We start from the raw sequence: 22,579 nt of genomic DNA, 5'->3' as shown, positions 1-22,579 counted from the left end.
AATATTAGGCTCATGATTCAGCTGCCACAATAATTTAGGAGCAAAAGATCTGACAACAGTTCATGAATGAGACGAAAGCCTGCGAATAGATGACTACGGAAATCACAGGAGCTAAATGTCAGTAATTGCATGTTAAAAATTAAGCGCAGCAGTGTCCCCCTAAAAATGTCTTATCGCTCTTTGTTCTCAACAGAACAAGTTAAGACATTTCTTAAAGGTAATGAACATTTAAGAATCATGGTATATAATATGACAAAATTTATTTGTACAATATTCAACACTATGATTGTTGAATGATGAATCACCTTAACAGTGAAATAAAGTACTTCCCAATTTAATGATAGCAGTGGAGAATCGTTCACAATGAATTATGAAACTTAACTCCATAAAATAGTAATATTCTATTTTAACTCATTTACCAAATTTAGATTCGTGAAATCGGTTTCAAGCCACACTTTAAGTGTTAGGGCTTGTGAGTAATAATACTACTCAGTTGCTCAAGCGGAAGTGAGACAAGGCTTGGATCTGAAACTTAGTGGTCGAAAGTTAAACACCTTAATCACTGAGCTATTGCTCATACAATATTAGTGACTACCTTTTTACGTCAAGTTGTTTTTTTTTCTATATCCACGACAGCGATATAGTAATCTAGACACTTAATTTTCAATAGTCGAGTCTCGGGTTCGACTCTCATCTAATCTATTTCAGTTTAAACTATTGAATAAGGCATCATTAACTCTCATGCAAAAGAAAGTGTGGTTCAAATATCGATTAAAACAAACTTTCATGTAGTTATTGAATTGCGTCATTTTTAATGGTAACAATCTTACTATTAGTAAATATCTCACAGTAGTGTTAATATGAATTTAGTGATTTTACATTGATTATTGGACAGTTAGGTTTATTTATCCTCAGTCTGTTAAAACAAACACAATGAGTTAGTTATTTAGTTATCTGCAACGTAGAACCTGGTACATATGTGCATTGCCACATCACATAACGAGATAATACTGTCAAGACAAATTTCAGAGTAGCTAGTAGAATTAATAACATCGTCAGCATTAGTCGAAAACGTTATGCATATAGAGCATTATTTAACATAAAACAACGAAAAATTCCCGGAATCAATACTGGGAGATCAATTTAAAACTCAAAATCTAAGAAATGACAAACGGTGAATGTATCTGTACCATTATGGCCGATATGACTGATGGATGATGTCACCTTGTTATGAAAACTTTCCAAATAAAAGTTTGTTTATCTAAAGTGTATATTGATAATCCACCATTTATATTATTTATAGAACTGTTAAATGTTCAAATTAGTTCCAATGTTCATTTTTTGATATTTATCTAATTTCTTAAATATAGGTAGGTTTTAAATATTCCCTTACCATGCACTTCTATTTCTTTTATTTTTTGTACAGGTATTTATTCGTTTAATCTCATGTACACCATCTTCAGCATCCGATAACGATAAATGTCTTTGTTTTGCGCTGTATAAAAACCAATTAGACATTTGGTCAATTCATCAGAATTTGGACTTTCAGGTATGGAAATAAATTCTCTCTCTCTGTGTGTGTGTGTATGCACTGAAAGTGACACGATGTTTCCATAAAAATAAAACTATTCTTTTCACTTTTTCTCATAAATAACTAAGTTTTATTGTTTATTTGTTTAAAAAAAACGTTTAGATCAGCAATAGACACTAATTGAAGAACTATTGAAAACTAGGTATCAATATCGGGATAGTTAAGATACAAAAACCCTTGACTTTAATGACACGACAAATAGACATTTAAATAAGTTAACCAATATAATTACTTGTATCTGCCAAAACTGTATTATACAAAGTTTCATGTTATAATTTAGGAAAGAACAATCAAATTATGGATTAATATAATGCAATATATTGAGCGCCGAAACTGCCTATCAGTTGAATCTGTTTAACTAAATGGTTGCTGTTCTTAAACGCAACTAACGGAACCATTAACCTCTAAATTTTATTATTATTATTATTACTTAATGGATAAAACCACCTATACACAAACATAAATAAATGTTAAACCTGCACTATACCATAGGGCGACCCTGCCATTTGGATCTGTTTAACCAATTAGGAGATGGAGAAGACAAGTGTACGATTTATTGTTCTAAGAATTAAGGTAAAAAATAATAGCTGAATCCTGATAATCAAAATAATATGAAGTTTACGTATCTTGGATTATAGGTGATGTCAATTTGTGATAAAAACCTAAACCATATCTCGTAATCCTATTTCAATATATGGACCGTGACCCTAAAGTGGGTAGTTGGCACGTTCACTATTGGTTCATTGATATACTACAGCTTTACTTCAAATAAATGTTTCGAAGCTTTTTTACATACAACCCGATAGTGAACTGTTAAGTCACATATTTTAAACCTTCAATATTATATGTGCCTGCATTGTCTACACTGATTCCTATCTTTTTTTACAGATAGGTGGTGTTTATACCGTTGCATCCTTGATCGATTCAACTATAGCATTTGAAGATGATCCATTAAATTGGGAAGCTGTTGACTTTGCAATACAATCGAATCGTTATACATCGGGTGATCAAACTCTAGCATATCTACTTTTAAGTCGTACTGACCAGTCACAATTATCATCATCAAGAGAACTTCGTCTTTTAACGATAAAATTTAATCAACTTGAATCATCTCTTTGTTTTGTAATTAATAATACTGTTGGTATTGAATATCCTTTCGACGACACGGAATTATTCAATTCAGATGGGTTTAATATTCAATTTTGTCTACCAACTGATTCAGTGCCACAATTATATCCCTGCTTACTAGGCTGTTTGTATTGTCTTCGTACTGGGCAGGTGTTTATCATTGAAGGTAATTATATGTACTAAGTTCCATTTTGTATCTTGATTACTAAAGGTTTGAATTATCCTGTAATTGATACTCGGGACTAAATTTCCAATCAGTTTTTATCAACACATCCATCCTGAGTAGATTACTTCGTGCGTGATCTACATATATCATTAGAGATGCTGATCTATATTCTATCCTGAATATCAATAATTCCTTGGTACCAAACCCATCTTCATTCAGTATCTTTTTCGATAACATTTTGGCGTTCGAAGCGATAGTTAGTGGGTTCGAGTCTTAGTGTGATCATCATTACTGGAATACAGGTACATCCATTTGACGAGTCCAAGTGGGACAAAACTCGCGTTCTGGATCCCGCTGCTAATCACAAACCATCTATTTTATAATTTTCATGTATTTATTTATATCATATCGTGCTTGTCACGTTCTACTATCGCCTAGTACAAGCGTGCGTACGTGTGTATGTATAACCACTTAGATTTAAGTTACACTTCTGTCGTTTAACATTTGTCGCCCGCCTAGCCGCGAAAATTTTAATACGTGACAAATAACGAATCAAACTAATTATTTATGTTTAAATGTTAGATCCCTGCTAAAATTATGTGTGGTTAACTATTAGTCTAAGTTGTCATTTTAAATTTCATTGAGTAATTGTAGCTTCCTAAATCAACCAACTAATCTTTTGATCGTTATAATATGTAACACCAGTTTATCGCTTAGCAATAGAGACTAACTCTAGTCCATTTTCCAGTACGCTAAGTACTGATTATTTAACGCATATTTCATTAATTCATTAAATGGTGTACTCCTTATCACAAATGATGATTGTGGAGAATAGTTTTATTGTATTATGATAGTGTAGAAAGAATGTTGATCGCAATAGATGATGTTCAATCATACAGGTTAACCGATAGTTAGGATTTATTGTGTTCCCAGGAAATGACTATTAACTCACAACTCCTTCCCTTCGAGTAAACTGATATCAATACATAATCAGCAGAAAGGGTATTGATCTCTAGTAAAACGATATGGTTATTTGCAAAATATTGAACACAAAATAAAAAGAGTGAAAATCGTTTAAAAAGATAATCAAAAAGATACTGGTTTCGTAGGTCACATCCTACACCCTGATAAAGCCAAACCTGACTTACAGATTTTATAATTCCTAATTGATCCCGAGTTCTGTTAGAAGTATGAGGGCAGTTGTCCCTTGTCTATTTAACCACACTGTAAATGAAACCACTCCTTGAGGGGGCGCGTAAATAAAACTGGGTTATGTGTGATCTTCATGACCTGGGAGCGTGACTACAGAACCTAAGGGACAACTGTTTGAGGCAGGGTAATCGAAAATGTTAGTTGTCTGAAGAAAACACTTAACTAGCTCCATACCCCATTACGGTTGGCGGTACAGCTTCGCTATTAAACCTTACGTTTGCTTTCTTTAGCCTGACTTATTCTCTAGCCCCTACCTGTCTGGCATAGTGTTGCCCTAAAGGACGAGAGTTCCATCCAATATAAATTAATGAGGATCATCAAGATAGTCGAACTTGACCACCATATCAAAGTAGCAGCTACGGTTGGAATGGTTGGAACACTCGACTTTTAACCGTTGGTTCACAAATTCGAACCCAATTTCATCTATTTCGGTTTAAGTCATCGAGTAGTGTCACAAGCGCTCTCTTACGCATATATGTATACACATATGCAAAAGTATAACTCATAGCCCCGAATTCAATAACTTATGCCTAATTCCCAACTAGCTGCATTAATATTGAAGTTTTCTTACACATTTAATGCTTATCACTTTTATATTGCTGTTTATTTCTCTCTACTAGTTTTAACTGGTCAATTGATTGGCAAATTGGAATTTGCACCAAATTCACCAAATCAGCCACCTTGTCCACAATCCTTAATCACTATCGGGAATACAGATATACATAATCTATTCATCTTTTTGACTTGTCAATTTGGTTTGTGTAGCCTAACACCATGTATAGATATTCATACCGTCGGTAATACTATTAGTAATTATGCAAATGAATTATCCAATAATTCATTAGTAGATATGGATCAAATTAGTTTAACCGGTTCAGAAATAAGCATGAATAAGACAACAACAATGATGATGAATAAGTCACGTTCGTGTATTACAAGAGGTAATCGAACAGCTGTCTGGATAAATGAATTTTCTTTCTGTTACCTTTATTGTTATTGATTAATTAGTGGTTTTATCAATATGTATTGATCAACAGTGGGGATTACCTCTTCTGTTTCTGGTGTTTACATATATATATATATATATATATATATATATATATTGGAAGATTGCTAGCTTGTATCTCACGTCATCTGCCTCCGTTTAAGCAGTCAGATGGTATCGAATATCTTTCTCACAAACAGTTCGGCTTAAATCTGACTACATAATCCTTTACTCAGTACATTGGTCAGGGAAAGTAATGTATAGTAAACAGAATGAAACGATGTTCTAGCAGTTCATGTTGTCACATTCCTCGTGAAAGTGTGTAAAGAATTAAAAAAAGAAAAATGATACAAATTCGTGGTTCAAACATTCATTGAGTCAGTCCCATCAACTTTGTAGGTAACCTGTATCTGCCCCATTTTAACTGATTTTGAATCATGTTACTAATATTTAAAATCACTTATCACATAGAACTCAACTGCGTAGTTTGTATCGATCAACAGCACTCAAACTAACAATCAACAACTTTATAAACTGATATCACGTTTTAGATTGGCTTAAATTTCTTCCATCCTACTCTTACACTGGTTAGCATTGTCTATCGAAGTAGACAGCAATTAGGCATACGTAACACATATCCCAACTATCTTATTTAACGAAGATCTACAACCTCTTTTCAACGGATTCATCATCTCTTCCTATTACTGTAACATCAACATGCGAGTAATATCTCCAAGACATCAGTCAGTCAGCTACAACGTAGAACCAGGCACATAGCTGTGATCAAACACTTAAAGTCTACGGATATTTTCACAGACCATGTTTCACAGCGATAGAGTGATACAGAACGAACTGCTAGATAGTATACTTCCTATTATTTCACTTATTATAATCATAATGATACTTCATTATAATTGTTTTTATGTTCCTATTTTTCTGCACACATTATTTATATATTTTTAGTTGTTCTACTGTATCCTCTCAAAAGTTTAGAAAATCGGAATTAGATTTTTCAATTATTCTTCATACAATTGATAATCAGCGTTTAAAAGTCAATATTTTATTCACTACTACTGATACATATATTATATCATTGACTAATGAATCACCAGATAAACCAATTCAACTCTCTCCAGTTGATCGTTTGTTTGTTGGTCTATCAGAAGTAGCACGAGTATTTTGGATGAGATTTAAAGTAATTTGTTTTCCTCGAATTCATTTTATCTTATTAATTTTTATGTTCTGTGTTTTTCTTTTAAAAAGTTGAGTTAAAACATAGCTTTCAAATTTCTGATTATGTGTAATAGACAGAAAGATATTTTTCGAATATTCACATTGTGGACTGACTTCAGTGTTAGATATCTGTTGAAAACCAGAAAGCCCTAGGCACCCGCTTCGTTTTAATGTTCTCTGTCCCTTTCAAGGATCGATCTAATAGCTATCCATTTCACTGACACGAGCGTATTATCTTGTATTTATTTATTTATTTTAACACATAGATATTGGTACAAAGCGACACCAAATACATATGCTCCACACAAATCTCATTTGATATGTGTGAGGGCTGTGATACTGCCCAGGTGCCCAAACCGAAAATCAGTGACTACTGGATAGGTGTTTTGTCATTGTAGTAGTACCCACTTATGAATCTACCGGGAATCAAACTAAGTCCTTCAGGTTTGGCGACAATGCTTAGTCATTAAAACCACTGACTCAACGTCTAGTGGTACAATTTCAACTTCAGATTTTCCTGATAACTAAACTCTTATTAACTATATTTTTATGTGATGTAATTAAAATCTCACTTTTGAAAAATATCAGTCTTATATTTTGATTTTATTGTGTGTATCTAACCGTAGGAACAAACATTGAATTATTTGAAATGTATTATTCATGATCAAAGTGCTTGGAAACACTTTCCATCTGTATATTTTCGTTTAATTAAACGTCTATTAAATGAACATCCCGTAAATGATGCTCGTTGGCAGTGGTTAACCACACAATTATCCGCTACGATTGATTCGATTCCAATCCATGATCTTCATTATCTTGAGTTAGAAGGTCCTCTAACTTTCCAATATATTATCCCTGCGAATATTACTAATCATAGTAGCAATGATAACTATGATCGTTATGGATCTACAGACAGTTTGCTGTTACCGATGACGCGCCTATGTGCACGATTAGACGCATTACATACTTTACAAGAACTATGGTTATTACTGTATCAGTTATGTTGTTCTGAATGTCATCGTGAACAATGGAATCAATCAGTAAATGTCGATCTAATTTCATCTGTGAAGTTAACTGATCTACCAAAATATTTGAATATTTTATTAATGCCTACTAAATTATTCAACAATGATGACAATTATAATACTACTACTAGTAGTAGCAGTAGTAGCCAGCTCAAAAAAACACGATCACAAAAACATGTGAAAATTTCACATGTGTACCATGAAGCTCGCAGTCTTATGAATGAACAAGCATTCACCACTAATATCAAAGCATATAATCATGATAATATTGATGATATTCATCGTCATCCTCATGACGATAATCCAATTGATCATGGACATACTGTTATGACGATGAATACAACATTTCCGAATTCAAAATATGCTTGTTGTTCCATCGAACATGACCAACTAATTGAAGACTGTGCTGGTCGTCTAATTCAATCATTAGATGTGGATTGTCTACTAAAATCAGCTGATGATTGCCCTTTGGATGGTGGCGATGATTTTGGTGATGATAGTGGAAATTGGGCAGAAACACACTTTCTATGTGGTTTACATATGGCTAGTGAATTAGTTGAATTTGCTAAAGCTTTACAAATGAAATTAGCCAAGTCAGTTTCATTTTCTGTGGTTTTGTTTACTTGTCTATGTTATTACTATGTTTCATTGTCAAGAGACTTTGCAAACCAAAAAAGGACAATTAGACTTCAAGTTCATGTTAACCTTTTATTTTTACGGTGATGTGTCCACTCGCCAACTACACCACCGTTCATGTTGTAAGAGTACAGTATGCGCCTGCTTACTATAATTAACGACAGGTTATCACGTATATTATACACTATAGCTTTCTGAGGCGAAAATATCCTCTTCGTCACCTTTACGACAATGAAATCTATCTTAGTCTCAGTATTTTTAAGAGGATGGTGTTGTGTTCACTGAAAAGAGTTATATCAGTGGGATTAGCTCGATTAGGAAAATGCTGAAATACTGGACAGATGAGACAAAAGGAAAGCTAGAGAGTTCTTCAGAAGTATGATACTCTGGTAACACATCAGTCAATAAACACATCGATACTAACTCAATCTATCAACCTAATAAGAAAAAGGATCAACAACTCAAAGGTCATTAATCAAATGAGAAGACTATCTAAACAACGGTCACACACCTACAAATATCAACCAGCTAAATTATAGACCAACAGAACATACAATTAGTCAGTTGTGAAGACATTTTAATAACTTAGTGAAGTGTGTGCTGATGATGTTGTCAACCGAAACAATGAAAAGCTTACGATTAAATCGTCCAGCTTAGAGAATAAACTATCCTCAAAATACGTATGGTTTTAAATAATAAAATCAAAAGAATACGAGTACATTTATCCTCATAATCATTGCATACTAGACACACTGTGATTATTTTACTAGTCAATTCTAAAACATTGTCAGTCATATCAACTACTATTCATTTACATATTTTCAAGGTTATTTCTCATCAGTAATTGAATTTAACTAGAAAACCATTGAGAAGTAGGGAAAAATGTCACATCTCATTTAGATTATATTTTTCCATCATGTTTTAAACTGAAGTACTTTCTTTAACTAATTTTCACTATATTATATTTTTATACTATCTATTCATCTACCAACTAGTGTATTCTGATTTGAGCCTGATCAAAGCAATGCAATAATTAGGACTCTATCCTGCTAACATTACTGTCCTTCGTTGATTTTTGGTTTTATCTTTTAGCTTAACAGCACTATTAAATTGTTTCATCTTGATATATAAGCTAAAAGTCGATGTGTTCAACAATTTCCTCTTTGTAACTTACCGTATAGCGTTAGAAATTCATTTTCTTCCACTGATCGAAACATTACTAAGATATTATCTTTTATAAATTGTTCGAGTTTACAGTTCTTTAATTTTATACCTTTTTTTCTCAAACTCTACTCCAGAGAACCTCAGTCTTTATATCAATCAGTTTTTAATGAAGTTGCTATGAATGCTGGATTTACTTCGAATTACTTACAAGTTATTAAATCACAAGATGTTGTTTTACAAACAGTTACTTTAATTCCTCAATTAATAAAAACTTTCTGTAAAACAATTGACACTGAAATGTCCACAATTGCTACTTCATCATCATCGGAAGGAAATTGTGTTTCATCAGACGTTTCAACAACTAAAAACACTGTTGAGTTCCTTATACACGTTTCACGATTGATTGAGGTGAGTTAATTATTTCATCTTTTATAGGTTTTTGCATAAATTTGCTTTTTATTGTATGATATATTGATTTCCTCAGTTAATCAAATCTACTTTGGATACGTTTTTCGATTCCACTTCATCAAACTCATACCTGGTCGTAATACTTGATCAACTCAACTATGCATAGAGAGAGAACAAAAAGCGGACTGCATATGAGGCTATAGTGCCAAATAATAATAGTAATTACTATTCATGTTCATTTGTGTATAGCTTTTCCAATAAATGCACAGGTTGAAATAATAACAAATTCATTTTGCAAACCTTCGAATATATCAATCTAACCCTGTTCAAAATCTGTGACATTATATATATACTATCTCTTTTTCCTTGTTAAAAGGCATTCCTTGAAGTCCTTAGAAGTCAAATTTTCCAACTGCCTCACCGTTTCACATTTTATTGTCTCTATATTACCATTATCGCTGTTTCCATATATTCATTTTGCATCATAATAATAAATAAAATCTCTTGCAGGAGGACTAACTTTCAAAGTAGTAACGGTAATCTAGCTTGTAAGCAGAGAGAGATGATGGCTAGTAGTGGAATTATAATGCTTGTGACTTGAGGTCATATCGGGGCAATCTGCACAGGGTGTACATATGCCAACAAATGACTGGTCAGTTGCAGTCCTAAACATCAATGGGAAGATTCAGACGACCAACACAAATGAGATAATCTTGCTTATTGCTCAAATTATGAATCCAAAACTCACAGACAACTACTACCTTATGGGCAGGTGCACTGATGCTTATTTATTGGACATGTATAAATGTTAATATCTTTCATTGACTAGTAGTAAAGTAGCTGAATAAACTGAATCGATAAAGACGTGGAAGTACAGTGCGGTTGATCGTTTGTTCATCTTTATTCATAACTTCTAACAATTTTAGTAAGTTATCTCATGGATGGACAGGCTGCGTTTAGTTGATCAAATTAACTCGTATAATGGGCTGTGTTGACAGTTGATCACTTTTGGTAAGTGAATAATCCATCTGCAATAGCTCTCATCAATACTTGTATCTATGCTCCCACGTAACATTCAAATGTGTACTGTTTGTCTGGATTTGCTCAGTATGTCAACTATAAATTTTGTCTTAGCCATAAATCACCATAAAATTGTATGCATTCATCGACTTTAATAAAATAAAGACTTTAATAAAACTGAGATACTCAACCTATGAAGCATAAAAATCACCACTAAGTTTGTTTGTTTTTTCTTCTTTATCTATCCATCTTGATTATATGAATTAGGCTGCTGTCGCTGAAATTGTACGTTATCGTGAAACAAATCTTCCAAATTTATTTAAAACAATCGAATCCTGTAATCATCAAATGAAGAATAAGTTGTCTAAAAAGTTTATTATCTCCCTTGTTGGCTTACAGATGACGAACCATATGGCCTTGGAAATATTCTATTAAAATTAGTAAGTTGATTTTTTATTAATATTCATTGAAGTTAGAAGGCAAGCATACAACGACGTACTTCATAGTGTAATCCGAAAGTTCAACCACTATTTCATGTACCATATTTATTTTACTAATCACGGTTTTGTGTAATTGACTTTGAGCTATATGTTCTTTTGTTTGAGGACTACTAGTTCTAACGTGGCTACTGAATTCGAAGTAGGTGGAATCAAGTTCTAGCCTAAAATCCAATATGGTTATCGAGCTTTTGAATAAAATTAATTCCTTTTATTTGATACATTCTTTCATCTGTGAGTATCTCCTCAGCGTTCTAAATCTAATCTTTTGTATTCATGACAAGTGTGAGGGACCATTTGTCATCTAGAATTATGACTCAGTCAACCAGTCGCAACGTAGAACCTGTTACGTATGCACCTCATTAACACAAAGGAATTATGACTGTTCTTTTTATCTTCAGTTTCCTTAGAGCCTTTTAGTCTTCTGTGCTAAGCTGAAAGTAGTCTTTCTGTCGTCGAATCAGCTTGTCTTATTTCTTGTTTGAATCTCTTCACTTGTTCCTAACGTTTTGAATAATGACTCTAGTGTTGAGAAGGATTCTGTAACTTCTGTGCAATGATTCAATCTTTCTTTTTCTGTAGAAGACATTCTCCCATTTTGGTCATTGGTTATGTTTGATAAAATAGTCAACATTCTGAGATGGTGGAGATTTGTAGCTCAGGTGGATGACTTTAATGGAATTTCGTTCTCTGAGCTGAATGGTTTAGTCGTTGAGCTTTCATCGTTTTTCTGAACAACATCAGCACAAACTTCAGGTAGAAGTGATTTCACTCAGAGAACAAAATTTCATCAAAATCAACATTCTTCACAGATTCCCCGTTTATTTCACAATACATATGATAATTAATTTCCGTGTATCTTTTACGCGTTTTTTTCTTTATCTCACAGTTAACGTATCTGGTTAAAGTTGGCTCAAATAAATTATCATCATTATTGGGTGAACATGATCATGTTCATCAGACATCAGATCAAACAACTCCTAATCATCAATTAGTAAACGACTGTATCAACTATGCTATTGATTTAATTCGTAGTATTTTAAGCTTAGCTAAACAACGTGTTAACTGGGCCATTGAACAGTCAACTTGGGCTTGGTGTTCTACTAAAGAATTATTGTCACATGGTGATGATGACGATAATCTAGAAGCTCATCGACCGCATATACATCTACCGAATATCAAAAATCGTCTACAAGTATTACAACGTTTAAGACGTTTGAAGCATTGGTATGCAAGTTTAAGGGAGTATCTAATTTCGATTGTAGGTAAGTTGTCGTTTCATACTATTTCAACTATTTTTAATGATAAATACAGTTTAAATAACTATTGTTTGTCATTTGTAAACCATTGTAGTTCAATATAAAATGATTATTTTTTGAAGTTTATTTCCTCCCGTTTTCGATGGGGTATTGTGTTCTGTTACATCACTATGGATTAATTGATTGACACTTACTGGATTTGTGACCCTCTCTATAGTTTACAGGGACTACCACATTGTCAAACATCCGTTCAGAGTACTAGAAATCTGGACGGATAGTTTGTAAATACCTTTTTATTATTTGGTTGTTGAGTAGTAGTTAATCCTTTCGACTTTCAACAACTAAGTCCAAGGTTCGAACCCTGCTCCACCTACTTCGGTTGGGGCTCTCACACTTAGAGTGTGGCTCATACTTAGATACCTGGCAAAGTATTTACTGTTTAATTTCTTTCATTTGTGAAAAATGTTTAATTTCATTCTGTCCATATCTCTATCCCTGATTCTCTAACCCTTAACCAAGGTCAGTGTATTTATTCAAGAAATAATAATTCTAACCAGTGATTGGAGATGAATGGTTCCAAAAGTTTATTGGGACATGTTTTATGCATACCCAATCACTCTTTACCTTGATCTTCAATGTTTTCTGGTGTACGAATAAGTTGTAATAAATCTAGTCACTCAAACCAAGATGTGGCATCAGTTCATGAAATTATTGACTGTTAGTATTAACCATGTTGGTAACTGTAAACTTCCTGATTATGATTTGTGTAACCAATAGTTGTAGACATTGAGTAAGATGACTCAGAATCTGTCATACTGACACAGTTATATTCACTCTTTACTTTCCTCTAAATCTCGAATTGTTATATTTCTTCACATACATACCTGCTATTCGCATCTTCGACCGTATGTTCAATGTTTAGTCTTTTTACTATCATTTCGACTACAATAATTTAAACTCCTTTCCTATTCTTCTTGTTAATTTCACTTTATCGTGCTGTCGTTTTAAGTATAGAAACTTAGGTTAGCTAACATTTTTGCTAGATTCTATGTTAATTCTATGGTTGATTGAATTTTAACTACCAACTTCGTATAGTATGTAGATATATAGGGTCATTAAGTGGTCGTAGAGAAAGGTAGATAGTTAGTGGAAAATCATCGACCTAATTTTTGTGTTAGTTGGCACTCGCCAACAAGGTAAATCTTTAATCAAAACGGAGTTTATGCTTCCTATGCAATTTTAAACCCATACCATCCAGTTTCAAAGTTTAAAACGTTGTACAAGCTGAAACTAATCTATTGAACTGAAATGTTGATGTCGATTGATAATTGAGTAGTAACTAATATCATATTTATATTAACCCTCCTCAATCGAATTTTATCGATCAAATAGCAATAGAGTCTATTAATGAAACGTTCCTAGACATTTTTTATATGTGGTAGTGAAATTAAAATATGATTAGTCGTTAAGTCTAAACAAACAGTCACGTAGCCTACTAACTACTAAATATGTGATTTCCTTTCTTGTTACTGATTTCTACTCTGGACTCAGTGAATATGACTGCTTGTAACTGTTGGGGATAAACTCCACATCCCCAAGTCATCTAAGTATATCGTAGCCAGTAATCACTGTTATGTTTTCGTTTACATAGTCAGTTGTTGATATTTTGGAGTAATTTCTATTACAGGATTAATTTGAGGAATGACTTTTGCTATGTTGAAGTTCTTCTTTCATCATGACTGATCACACTACACTTGACACGTCCGTAGCATGATGAAGTTGTATTTTCGTCTTATAAAACTACATTTTTCATATAAGCCAGTAAGAAAGACAGAGGACTAAACATGCCCTTTATTATGGATTACGACGGTATAAATAAGAATTTCCACTTCAGCTTGATTGGTTGCTAGGTGCAAGGTCGAGATTGCGAACAATAGTGGAACTTATCCTCACCCCTTGTGACTGTTTTAAATAAAGTGTTAATCTGGGTCGTAAATCCTGGATCTGATACGTGATTAGTCTTACCATCGTATTAACGTGTTATCGTAGTATACCTGAGAGAGAAAAATACCTTAAACCATCCGTTCGATAAATTTTTGATGTTTTTAATCATTTCATTCTCACATTATATACAGGTGATCAATTGCATAGACCTGAATCTGCATTAGATTTAGCTGAACAATTTATTGATCGAGATCAAATTATGCGTTGGTGTTATCTACTTGAAGTACAAGATGAACAATATAATTTAAACGTTTTAGATGGTTGTACCGATAAAGATGACGATGATAACGGCTTATCATCAATTGAAATAGATCAACGTAATCGCTTTCACCATCATCGTTTAGCGTCAGTTATTAGACGTATTCCATCTGAATGGAAACTTCCAGACTATGCACTTCAAGTATGCATGCATATATATTATATATCCATAACTTTAATATTTATTTTTGTTTGTTAAATTTTTAAGCTATGTAGTGTGTTCTCCTTTTGAAACATCGAACTGATTCATTTTAACTATATATATTTACAAAAGTGTGACATCAGTAAGGTGTTTCTCTTTGCAGCAATACTGCTTTCTTATAATGGAAGGAGAGGAGTGTATCTCTAAAACAGTATACTTCACCTTCCTCGTGAATTTTCCTCCCTATCGGTAAGATCTGAAAAGTACAGAGTTCACACATCAAGAACTACTCACAAAAGAGCCATTTATTTATTTATTTAAATACAAATATTAGTATAAGGAGGCACTGGATGCATGTAGCCACAATAAAAATGATGTTGTGAAGAGATAGAGAATGTAAATTGCGTGTAGTAAAAAGAAGAACAACGACGAGCAAAAATTAGTGTATGGGAGTGAAATAATAATGGGAAAAACAGTTTAGTTAAGAAAAATGCAACCAGAAAGAATTCTTTCAGTCCGAGTTACTCTCACTTTTATGAAGAAAGGAAAAGAATTTACACCAGGACCGTCACTGGCTTCTATCCTGAGCCATTTCTGACAACGTCTCTTACCACTGTGTTGCATTGTTTCCAGGACCCCAGCTAGAGAGTCGTGAAAGACCAACAGAAGCCAGTCTTGCATATCCTTCTTTCATACCACGACACCATGTCATGTACTGACCACCTCTCCACTTCCAACCAGTTCCAGCGTCGGTAAATAATTCACGACGTGGGATTCGCTGGGACGACATTCGTAGTACATGTCCAGGCCACCAAAGTCGATTTTTCAAGATAGTGACACCAATTGCATTATCATCGATGTGCCCAAACACACGATGCCGAGCCTCTGCATTACTAACATGGTGTTGCCACTGGATATCTGCAGTTCTTCGGACCATGTGTGACTGGGCTCTACGATCATCCTCCCAGGTCACTAAGATCTCATCTAACCCAGTTTCATTTACAGACCCTGTTATAACGGTACGAATATTGTAAAAGTTGGGACTTTCAGGATTATTTTTTGAACTATAATTTATATTTTTATTGTGCAATTGGTAGGTAACTTCATTTCTGTATTTCATTTATTGTAAGCTCTCTGTGGACCTTTTAACTATCGCTATGCGTTTTACCATTCTTTAGTTATTGTTAATCAATTATGCATCATCTTCCCTTCCCTCTACCACTTATGGTGGGATTTTGTTTAAATTATGGGTTATTATTTGGTGTGCTGTGTGGTCAGTCATTTAAATTATATTATTGCATGCGTTTTTAGTAGTCATAAATGAATTTGATACAGTAGAAAGGTAATCTGCTTCCTATATGCGTCTTTTTGTTGACTACCGGACTAGAAGGAACAGCTTTAACCAGCGATAAGCGTTAAATTCCTATTCGTTGTTCATTGGTTGATGTTTTAATTCGTGAAACAGGTCACCGGTCCTACTGGCGTATTGGTAAACTAATTGATAATCGAAATCCTTTTTGGGCAATATAGTGCATGATATTGATTAGAATCTCTATTCATAACAAGTCAGAGTTCTCAAAACGCAATAATCCTCTCAAAAGAAGTTCCGTTTCACAGTATGGCCAATTGAAAAGTGATAACTATCATGCCTCTAATAAAAACCGGTATCACATTGTGCATAATAATATTTCATGAACACAATAAGAAGTTTTGACTTAGCCATAATATTTTATCGTGTCATACAAGTAAATCAATCACTTATTGAAAAATGGTAAATATTTTCATGGTGATTTATAAAAGTTGAAATTCAGTATCACGGATCTTCTTTGGCAGTAATTAAATTGAAGAAACTTTTTCTTGACTACAACCATTCATTAAGTTAAATGTCCTGAGTTAAGAAGTTCTGAAGAATCAGTGAAGCATGTTTTAACTTCATATTTAAATCACTTTTAACCTTCAGTCAGTAGTTTACAAGTTCGGACCTGATTTCAATTACTTCGATGAAGGGACAGCTACTTTTACCAATGTTCTATACAACTGTGGCTTAGTGATTAAAGTTGGACTTTTAGCCACTAAGTCCCAGGTTCGAACCCTGCCTCACGTACTTCCGTCTGACCAACCGAGTGGTATCATTAGTCCTCACACCTAGAGTGTAGCTCATACCTGAATAGCTGATAAATGAGTTGATTAATTGATTAATAATTACTAGTTTTTAAACAATAGAGCCCCCAATCGATATGTACACAATTTATCATTTCTTCATTTTTATTTTCCTTACAAAAAATATTGTAGTGGTTCCTTTCTCATGATGAACGTTCACGAGTTCAATCTCTCCTTGCACTATTACATCGTTCAAATAATTCACTGAATAAAACAATGAATGCCACAAATATTCTACATGATACCAATTTGCATACTGCTACCACAACAAAAGCTGCTACTCATACAAATATAAGTAGTATGCAACAAGTCAGTGATAATAATTATCAATATCACCATAAGCCGCATAGTTTCATAAATAGCTCTCATATTTTAGATAAATCTCAATCAATTTTAGATGCAAACATCAGTAATCATAATGTACCGTTAATGAAAGTGACAAATGTCAATAAATCTATTCATGATAAACTACTGGATGATAACAATAACGATCCAGTGGAGAAATTCCTTCATCGTAAAGATGTACAAAATTATGCATGGCCTCATTTATTATCTACTGGACAATATGAAAAGGTTTGTCATCATAAACTTTTATTATTACGATTTTGTTTTCGTGTATAGAATATGTAGTTTTGACAAACAATCCATTATCTATCAAGAACTCGACTCGAATCAACCAGAGAAAGTTTTTTAATGCGTGCGTCCGTTTTCATGTTACTCAATGAAACTAGCATCTACAACGACCGATTTTCAAGGGATATTCTAAAAGAATTATATTATATGTAGCACGTTTCTCTGTATCATCTTCGGTTAGAGTTATTATGTGATTTCGGCTCCTTCTGTCTTCTCAGTACTTTGAGGGGCTGAGTCAAAAGTCATCGAATTAGCGAGAAAGGCGTGATGCATGTTCAGTTGAAGGGTTATTTTGCATTGCATCCACTATTGTATTGTTATTTCAAATTGCTTAGCTATGAAAAAATTTTAACATAAAGTCTTAAAAAGCTTCTCAGAAAAGTATACCGATAAAATTTCTGTCTGTAGTGCTAAACTTGAGAATCTTCAACTATCTGCATAACCAAACGTTCAGCTCTGATAAGGGCGAACGTTATATTTATAATTTATGTCCATCTTCCTTCAATTATTTGATGATTCACTAAAATAGACAAATCTAAACAATATGTCTTATTTGCCTACTATCAATTAATGTTGTTTAAGTTTTAATAGTTACTTATCTTTCCTTAACCTAACAATTAGGTTTTAGGTTATATGAAGTAACAAACTAGAATACTGGTACATCTTGATTTTATACTTGTTATGAAATACCTAACGCTGGTGACTTATTGGACATAAAAAAATTAGTCATCGACAATTCTTTCGTGATAAAATAACTTACTGTAGACTTTTATTAAGGAGTTGCATTTGAAAACATTTGACTGCTTTCAATATTATATTGGGTTGCGAATTCCTAACCTTACTTCTTATATATCTCAGTCTAGACATTCCAGGTACCGCCAATAGGTGATATCATCTTTTATATATTTACTGATTTGATACACAAAATCTGATACAACTAGGTACCAAAAAAGCAATGCGTCACACAAATAAGGAGATAATGTACTGTGAAGAAAACGACTTGACGAAATTACAATCAAAGTAAAAGAAAAAACAATTAAACAAGAACATTATATAAAACGAGCATGCAGTCTAATCAGAAATACAATCAAAAAGGAATTCTTTCAGTTAAATTTCTCATTCTTATGTGGAATGCGTAACAAATTACGACGGGGTCACTACTGTCTACGATTACAAACTGTTGGGAATCCATAAATATCTTTAAAAGCCCAGGAAATGTTTTATCGAATCAGCATTGAAGTATCTAGAAAAAGGATGGATCACGTGTCGCATTTTTTATTTGGTAATCACTTATACCGTCACTATATTTACTACGTTTCCTGAAAGTTCTAAAAGACCTAAGTCACATACAACTCAGTAAATACACTCGATTTTCTGTACATGAGTTAATCTTGGAATAAAGTTCTCGCTCACATTTCACCCCTTTTTATCGTTCGAGTTGACATGTAGAAGTAGTCTTAGTTATAGGAGGCGGCTAAGAAATCAGTGTTAAGCGTCCCAGTAGCAGATTTATCATGAACCATGTCTGATAACGTCTCAAGCCACTGAGTTATACTATTACGCGGACCCCAACTAAGAAGACATAATGAATCAATAGACTCCGATCCCGTACAATTTTCTTCACATTCTACAACATCACTAAAATCACAATGGCACAAAAGACGACGTAGATTAATATAGGCCGGTTTAGCTTTCAATATACCTAAATTTGTCTTATCTGTCACCTTAATATCAGAACTCACACAACCACTCAGGATACACGAAATTACTGTTTTAGATTTTATTAGGTTTTTGTATAGATCATAAAAATCTTTTGAGAAATTTCATTTTTTCTAAAAAATTTATATTTTTTCCCAGACTTCAACTATTTTATATGAAGAAGCGTGCAAAGAATTTCAATATTTAGGACGTCGTAAAACTTTATTCAGTTTAGCTAAATTGACTTACTTAACAACAATAAATCATTCTGATTCATTGATGATAGATCGATCATCATCGGAATCAATATTTAATATTATGCACAAAGGACTAGCTGGTGCTCAATGTGTAGAAGAGGAGAAAGAAGCAACAAGAGATCGACAGGATTCATTTTTATTGAAAGTTAATGCTTATCTAGATTGGATCTCATTACAGGTTTGAAAATGTATTGATTTATTTTCTTTCATTTGTTGCTTATCAGAGACAAGGGATGATTGAACTGTGTAGTTGTGTTTTGCTAGTCAAAGTGCACAAATAATGCTAACTACGTAATCAAACTGAAGGAATATTCAGCTTCTTTCGTTGGTTTCTCTTTCCCATCCAACTTTCGATATATATAGTTCTATAGAATAGTAATATGAAGTAAAAGTGTTGAACAAGTTTGCCACTTGATACAATTATAATTCATGGTTGTTGTAATGGAACATTTAACTCTATTCATCTGAAATATACACTTTAGATATATTAGGTGATTAGAGGTAGTCGACAAGATGACACACTGATCTACACTTAGGTTTCGCGCTATTTACTACCCGTCATCATGGTATACTATTAATCTTGAGGGAACCGAGACCCTTCTTCCGAGGTTCGAACCCCTCCACCACTACCCATTTCCACAGTCTGAGGTGTTACCACCAAGCTATTCGAGTCAGAACTAATCCCCTGTAAGACTTGGGGTATTTATAATTAATTGATCACTGAGTAGCGACCAATGTCATGTTTACCACATTTTTTATTATTTATTTATTCGAACACATAATTATTGGTACAAATGGACACCGAATACATATGCTCCACACAAATCTCATTTGATATGTGTGAGGGCTGTGATACTGCCCAGGTGCCCAAACCGAAGCAGGTAGTTTTCTTAGGGGATCACACCCGGAGCCTTCGACCTGAAGGTCTGATCCACAAGGCAGTGGAGCAACGTAAGTAGATGCAGTCCTATGGTAGCCGGTGACCAACAATTGGTTCATACACCATTTTTCCCTTCAGGATACTGGAGCCCATGTGCACCATTGGTTTGGAATCAGGGTTTTACAACTCCCCTAGGTGGACTCTCCATGTCCACCGACCCGGTTAAAGCGCCGGATATTCGCCTTCCGTCCTCTAAATTTTGTAAACAACACCCCGGCCACGAGAAGCTATTGAGTAGAACTTGCATGGTAGTGGTTATATACATGTGGCTATATGGGAGCATCTCAAGAGGAAGAGCTGACCCCCCCCACCCTTGGCCGTGCCAGGGCATTTGGGGGCACCACATCTTTTAGTCCTGAAGAACCAAGGTCAATTACAATTAAAAGACTATCCTAGCTTTTGGGGTGTATGAGCACAGACAAGGGGAAATATTGACCGATTCAGTTATAGCCTGGTACATAATAATTGCACTAATGAATAGAATATGACTGAAAATTCTGCGGTAAATTAATAGTTACTCATAAATCATACAGTTTATAGTACACGAATATCACTGCTGAAGTAGTCGGACCATCTATTATTATTCATTCAAGGGAACTCACCTTCTAAAGCCCAGAATCATTAAGTTATACGTTCAAACTTCAACTCTGTTTACTTCGATTTAAGCAACATCATAGTATTGCTAGGCATTATATGAAAATATCTTAACCTAAAACCGGAAGGAATAAATAAATGTGTGCAATTGATCATTCATTATAAGATGCATTTCTTGCCGCTAGTGATATTCACAGTATTTTGATCCTTTGTTCATGATTTATTCTTTTCTTCTTCGATGTTTATCTATCTATTTCATTGTTGTTGTGTCTTCTCTTTTGTTATTCTACCCTCTTTTTCTAGGAATTAATTGATTTGAATCATGTTAAATCAGACTCGATTTTCGACAATAACAACAAGATTAATAATAAAACATCTGATGATTCCAATATACGATATAAACCTGTATTGTCAATACCGGTACTAGTTCGTTTATCTGTAAATTGTGCAGTATCACTGAATGAATCAGTTAAAATTGATCGTCATCATAATGATGACGATAATGAACCGATGTCAAATGATGATACGCATTATCTATCCGAAATGATTATGCATTTTCGACGTGCTTTCACATTAATTGATATTTTACAAAATATATTAGATTTAAGACCAAATAATATTGGCTATGATGATGATGACGATTGTCAGAATCCAATGATTGTACGAGATGAGCTGTTATTACATATTTGGTGCCAAGCAATTCGAATGGATGAGTAAGTAATTAGATTACTTATGAGTAACTATGTATTTATTCGTAAAAGATTTTTGTCACCGATTGACATTATATGGGTTACCATTAAAGACGAGCTCAAACTAGAAATCTCTTTCAGTCTAACATGAAACTTTAGTGAGGATCGTACCGAACTCACGTAATGATCACCTAAAGCTGTCAGAAATGATTGTCTCACTCTTGACATACCTTAGTCCTACTGTGGTGCGTGCTACTTATATTGATATAAGTAGTATATAACATGGGTTAAAAGAACGTAATGTCGGGCAGCAGAAGATGGAGAAGATGAAGAAAGGAAGAGCGATAACACAATGGAATTTGTAAGAAATCCCATGAACAATGAAATGTGAGACAATGGATTGAGGTTTGCATCAGCAACAGTCCGGTTTGATATGATGGAATGATATTTTGCAAATTAACGATTTACTATATGGTTTTTCTATTTTACCAAGTAATTCTGTAATTTGTGCTAAATACAATTTGGTTGTCCTCACCCGTGTTCTCCTTCACTACATTTGGTGTCGCTGCCTCCACTAAGGATGAAGATTCCATGGCCGAAGGAGTTTGAGGATGGAGATGTGCTGAGCTTCCTGAAGGAGTTTGAGGCCGTGGCGGAGCTGGTGGGAGTGAAGGAGCCGAAGGCGAATTTGGTAGTGCTGGGGACGCTGCTGAGAGGCAGGGCGAAGGCTGTGTATGACAGCTTGGACTGTGCTGGCGGGAGGACGACATGGGGACAGTCACGGGGCGGTTGGCGGCGGAGTTCGATAGCCCAGTGGACAGAGAGGACGCGCTGCAGAAATTCCGGTCGGCGAGGTTGCCGGTCGATGGTGACCCACTGG

The 22,579-nt window shown here is 34.1% G+C and overlaps 2 protein-coding genes across 2 annotated transcripts; both read left to right on the top strand.

Moving 5' to 3' along the window:
• Positions 1-165: 165 nt before the first annotated feature.
• MS3_00011207 (uncharacterized protein) lies at positions 166-11,003 on the top strand (the record flags this gene model as incomplete). Its single annotated transcript, XM_051219612.1, has 8 exons — positions 166-240; positions 1,427-1,549; positions 2,480-2,885; positions 4,718-5,024; positions 6,046-6,277; positions 6,942-7,933; positions 9,275-9,548; positions 10,836-11,003. The coding sequence occupies 8 exons, from the start codon at positions 166-168 to the stop codon at positions 11,001-11,003; spliced, it is 2,577 nt and encodes an 858-aa protein (XP_051064135.1).
• A 153-nt stretch (positions 11,004-11,156) lies between these two features.
• Positions 11,157-21,727, top strand: MS3_00011206 (uncharacterized protein; the record flags this gene model as incomplete). Its single annotated transcript, XM_051219611.1, has 6 exons — positions 11,157-11,207; positions 11,955-12,330; positions 14,460-14,728; positions 17,021-17,461; positions 19,379-19,654; positions 21,314-21,727. The coding sequence occupies 6 exons, from the start codon at positions 11,157-11,159 to the stop codon at positions 21,725-21,727; spliced, it is 1,827 nt and encodes a 608-aa protein (XP_051064134.1).
• Positions 21,728-22,579: the final 852 nt, after the last annotated feature.

Source organism: Schistosoma haematobium (genome assembly GCF_000699445.3).
Source record: "Schistosoma haematobium chromosome Unknown HiC_scaffold_81, whole genome shotgun sequence".
In the NCBI taxonomy this organism is placed as follows: domain Eukaryota; kingdom Metazoa; phylum Platyhelminthes; class Trematoda; order Strigeidida; family Schistosomatidae; genus Schistosoma; species Schistosoma haematobium.
This window is presented reverse-complemented; position numbering and strand designations above follow the sequence as displayed.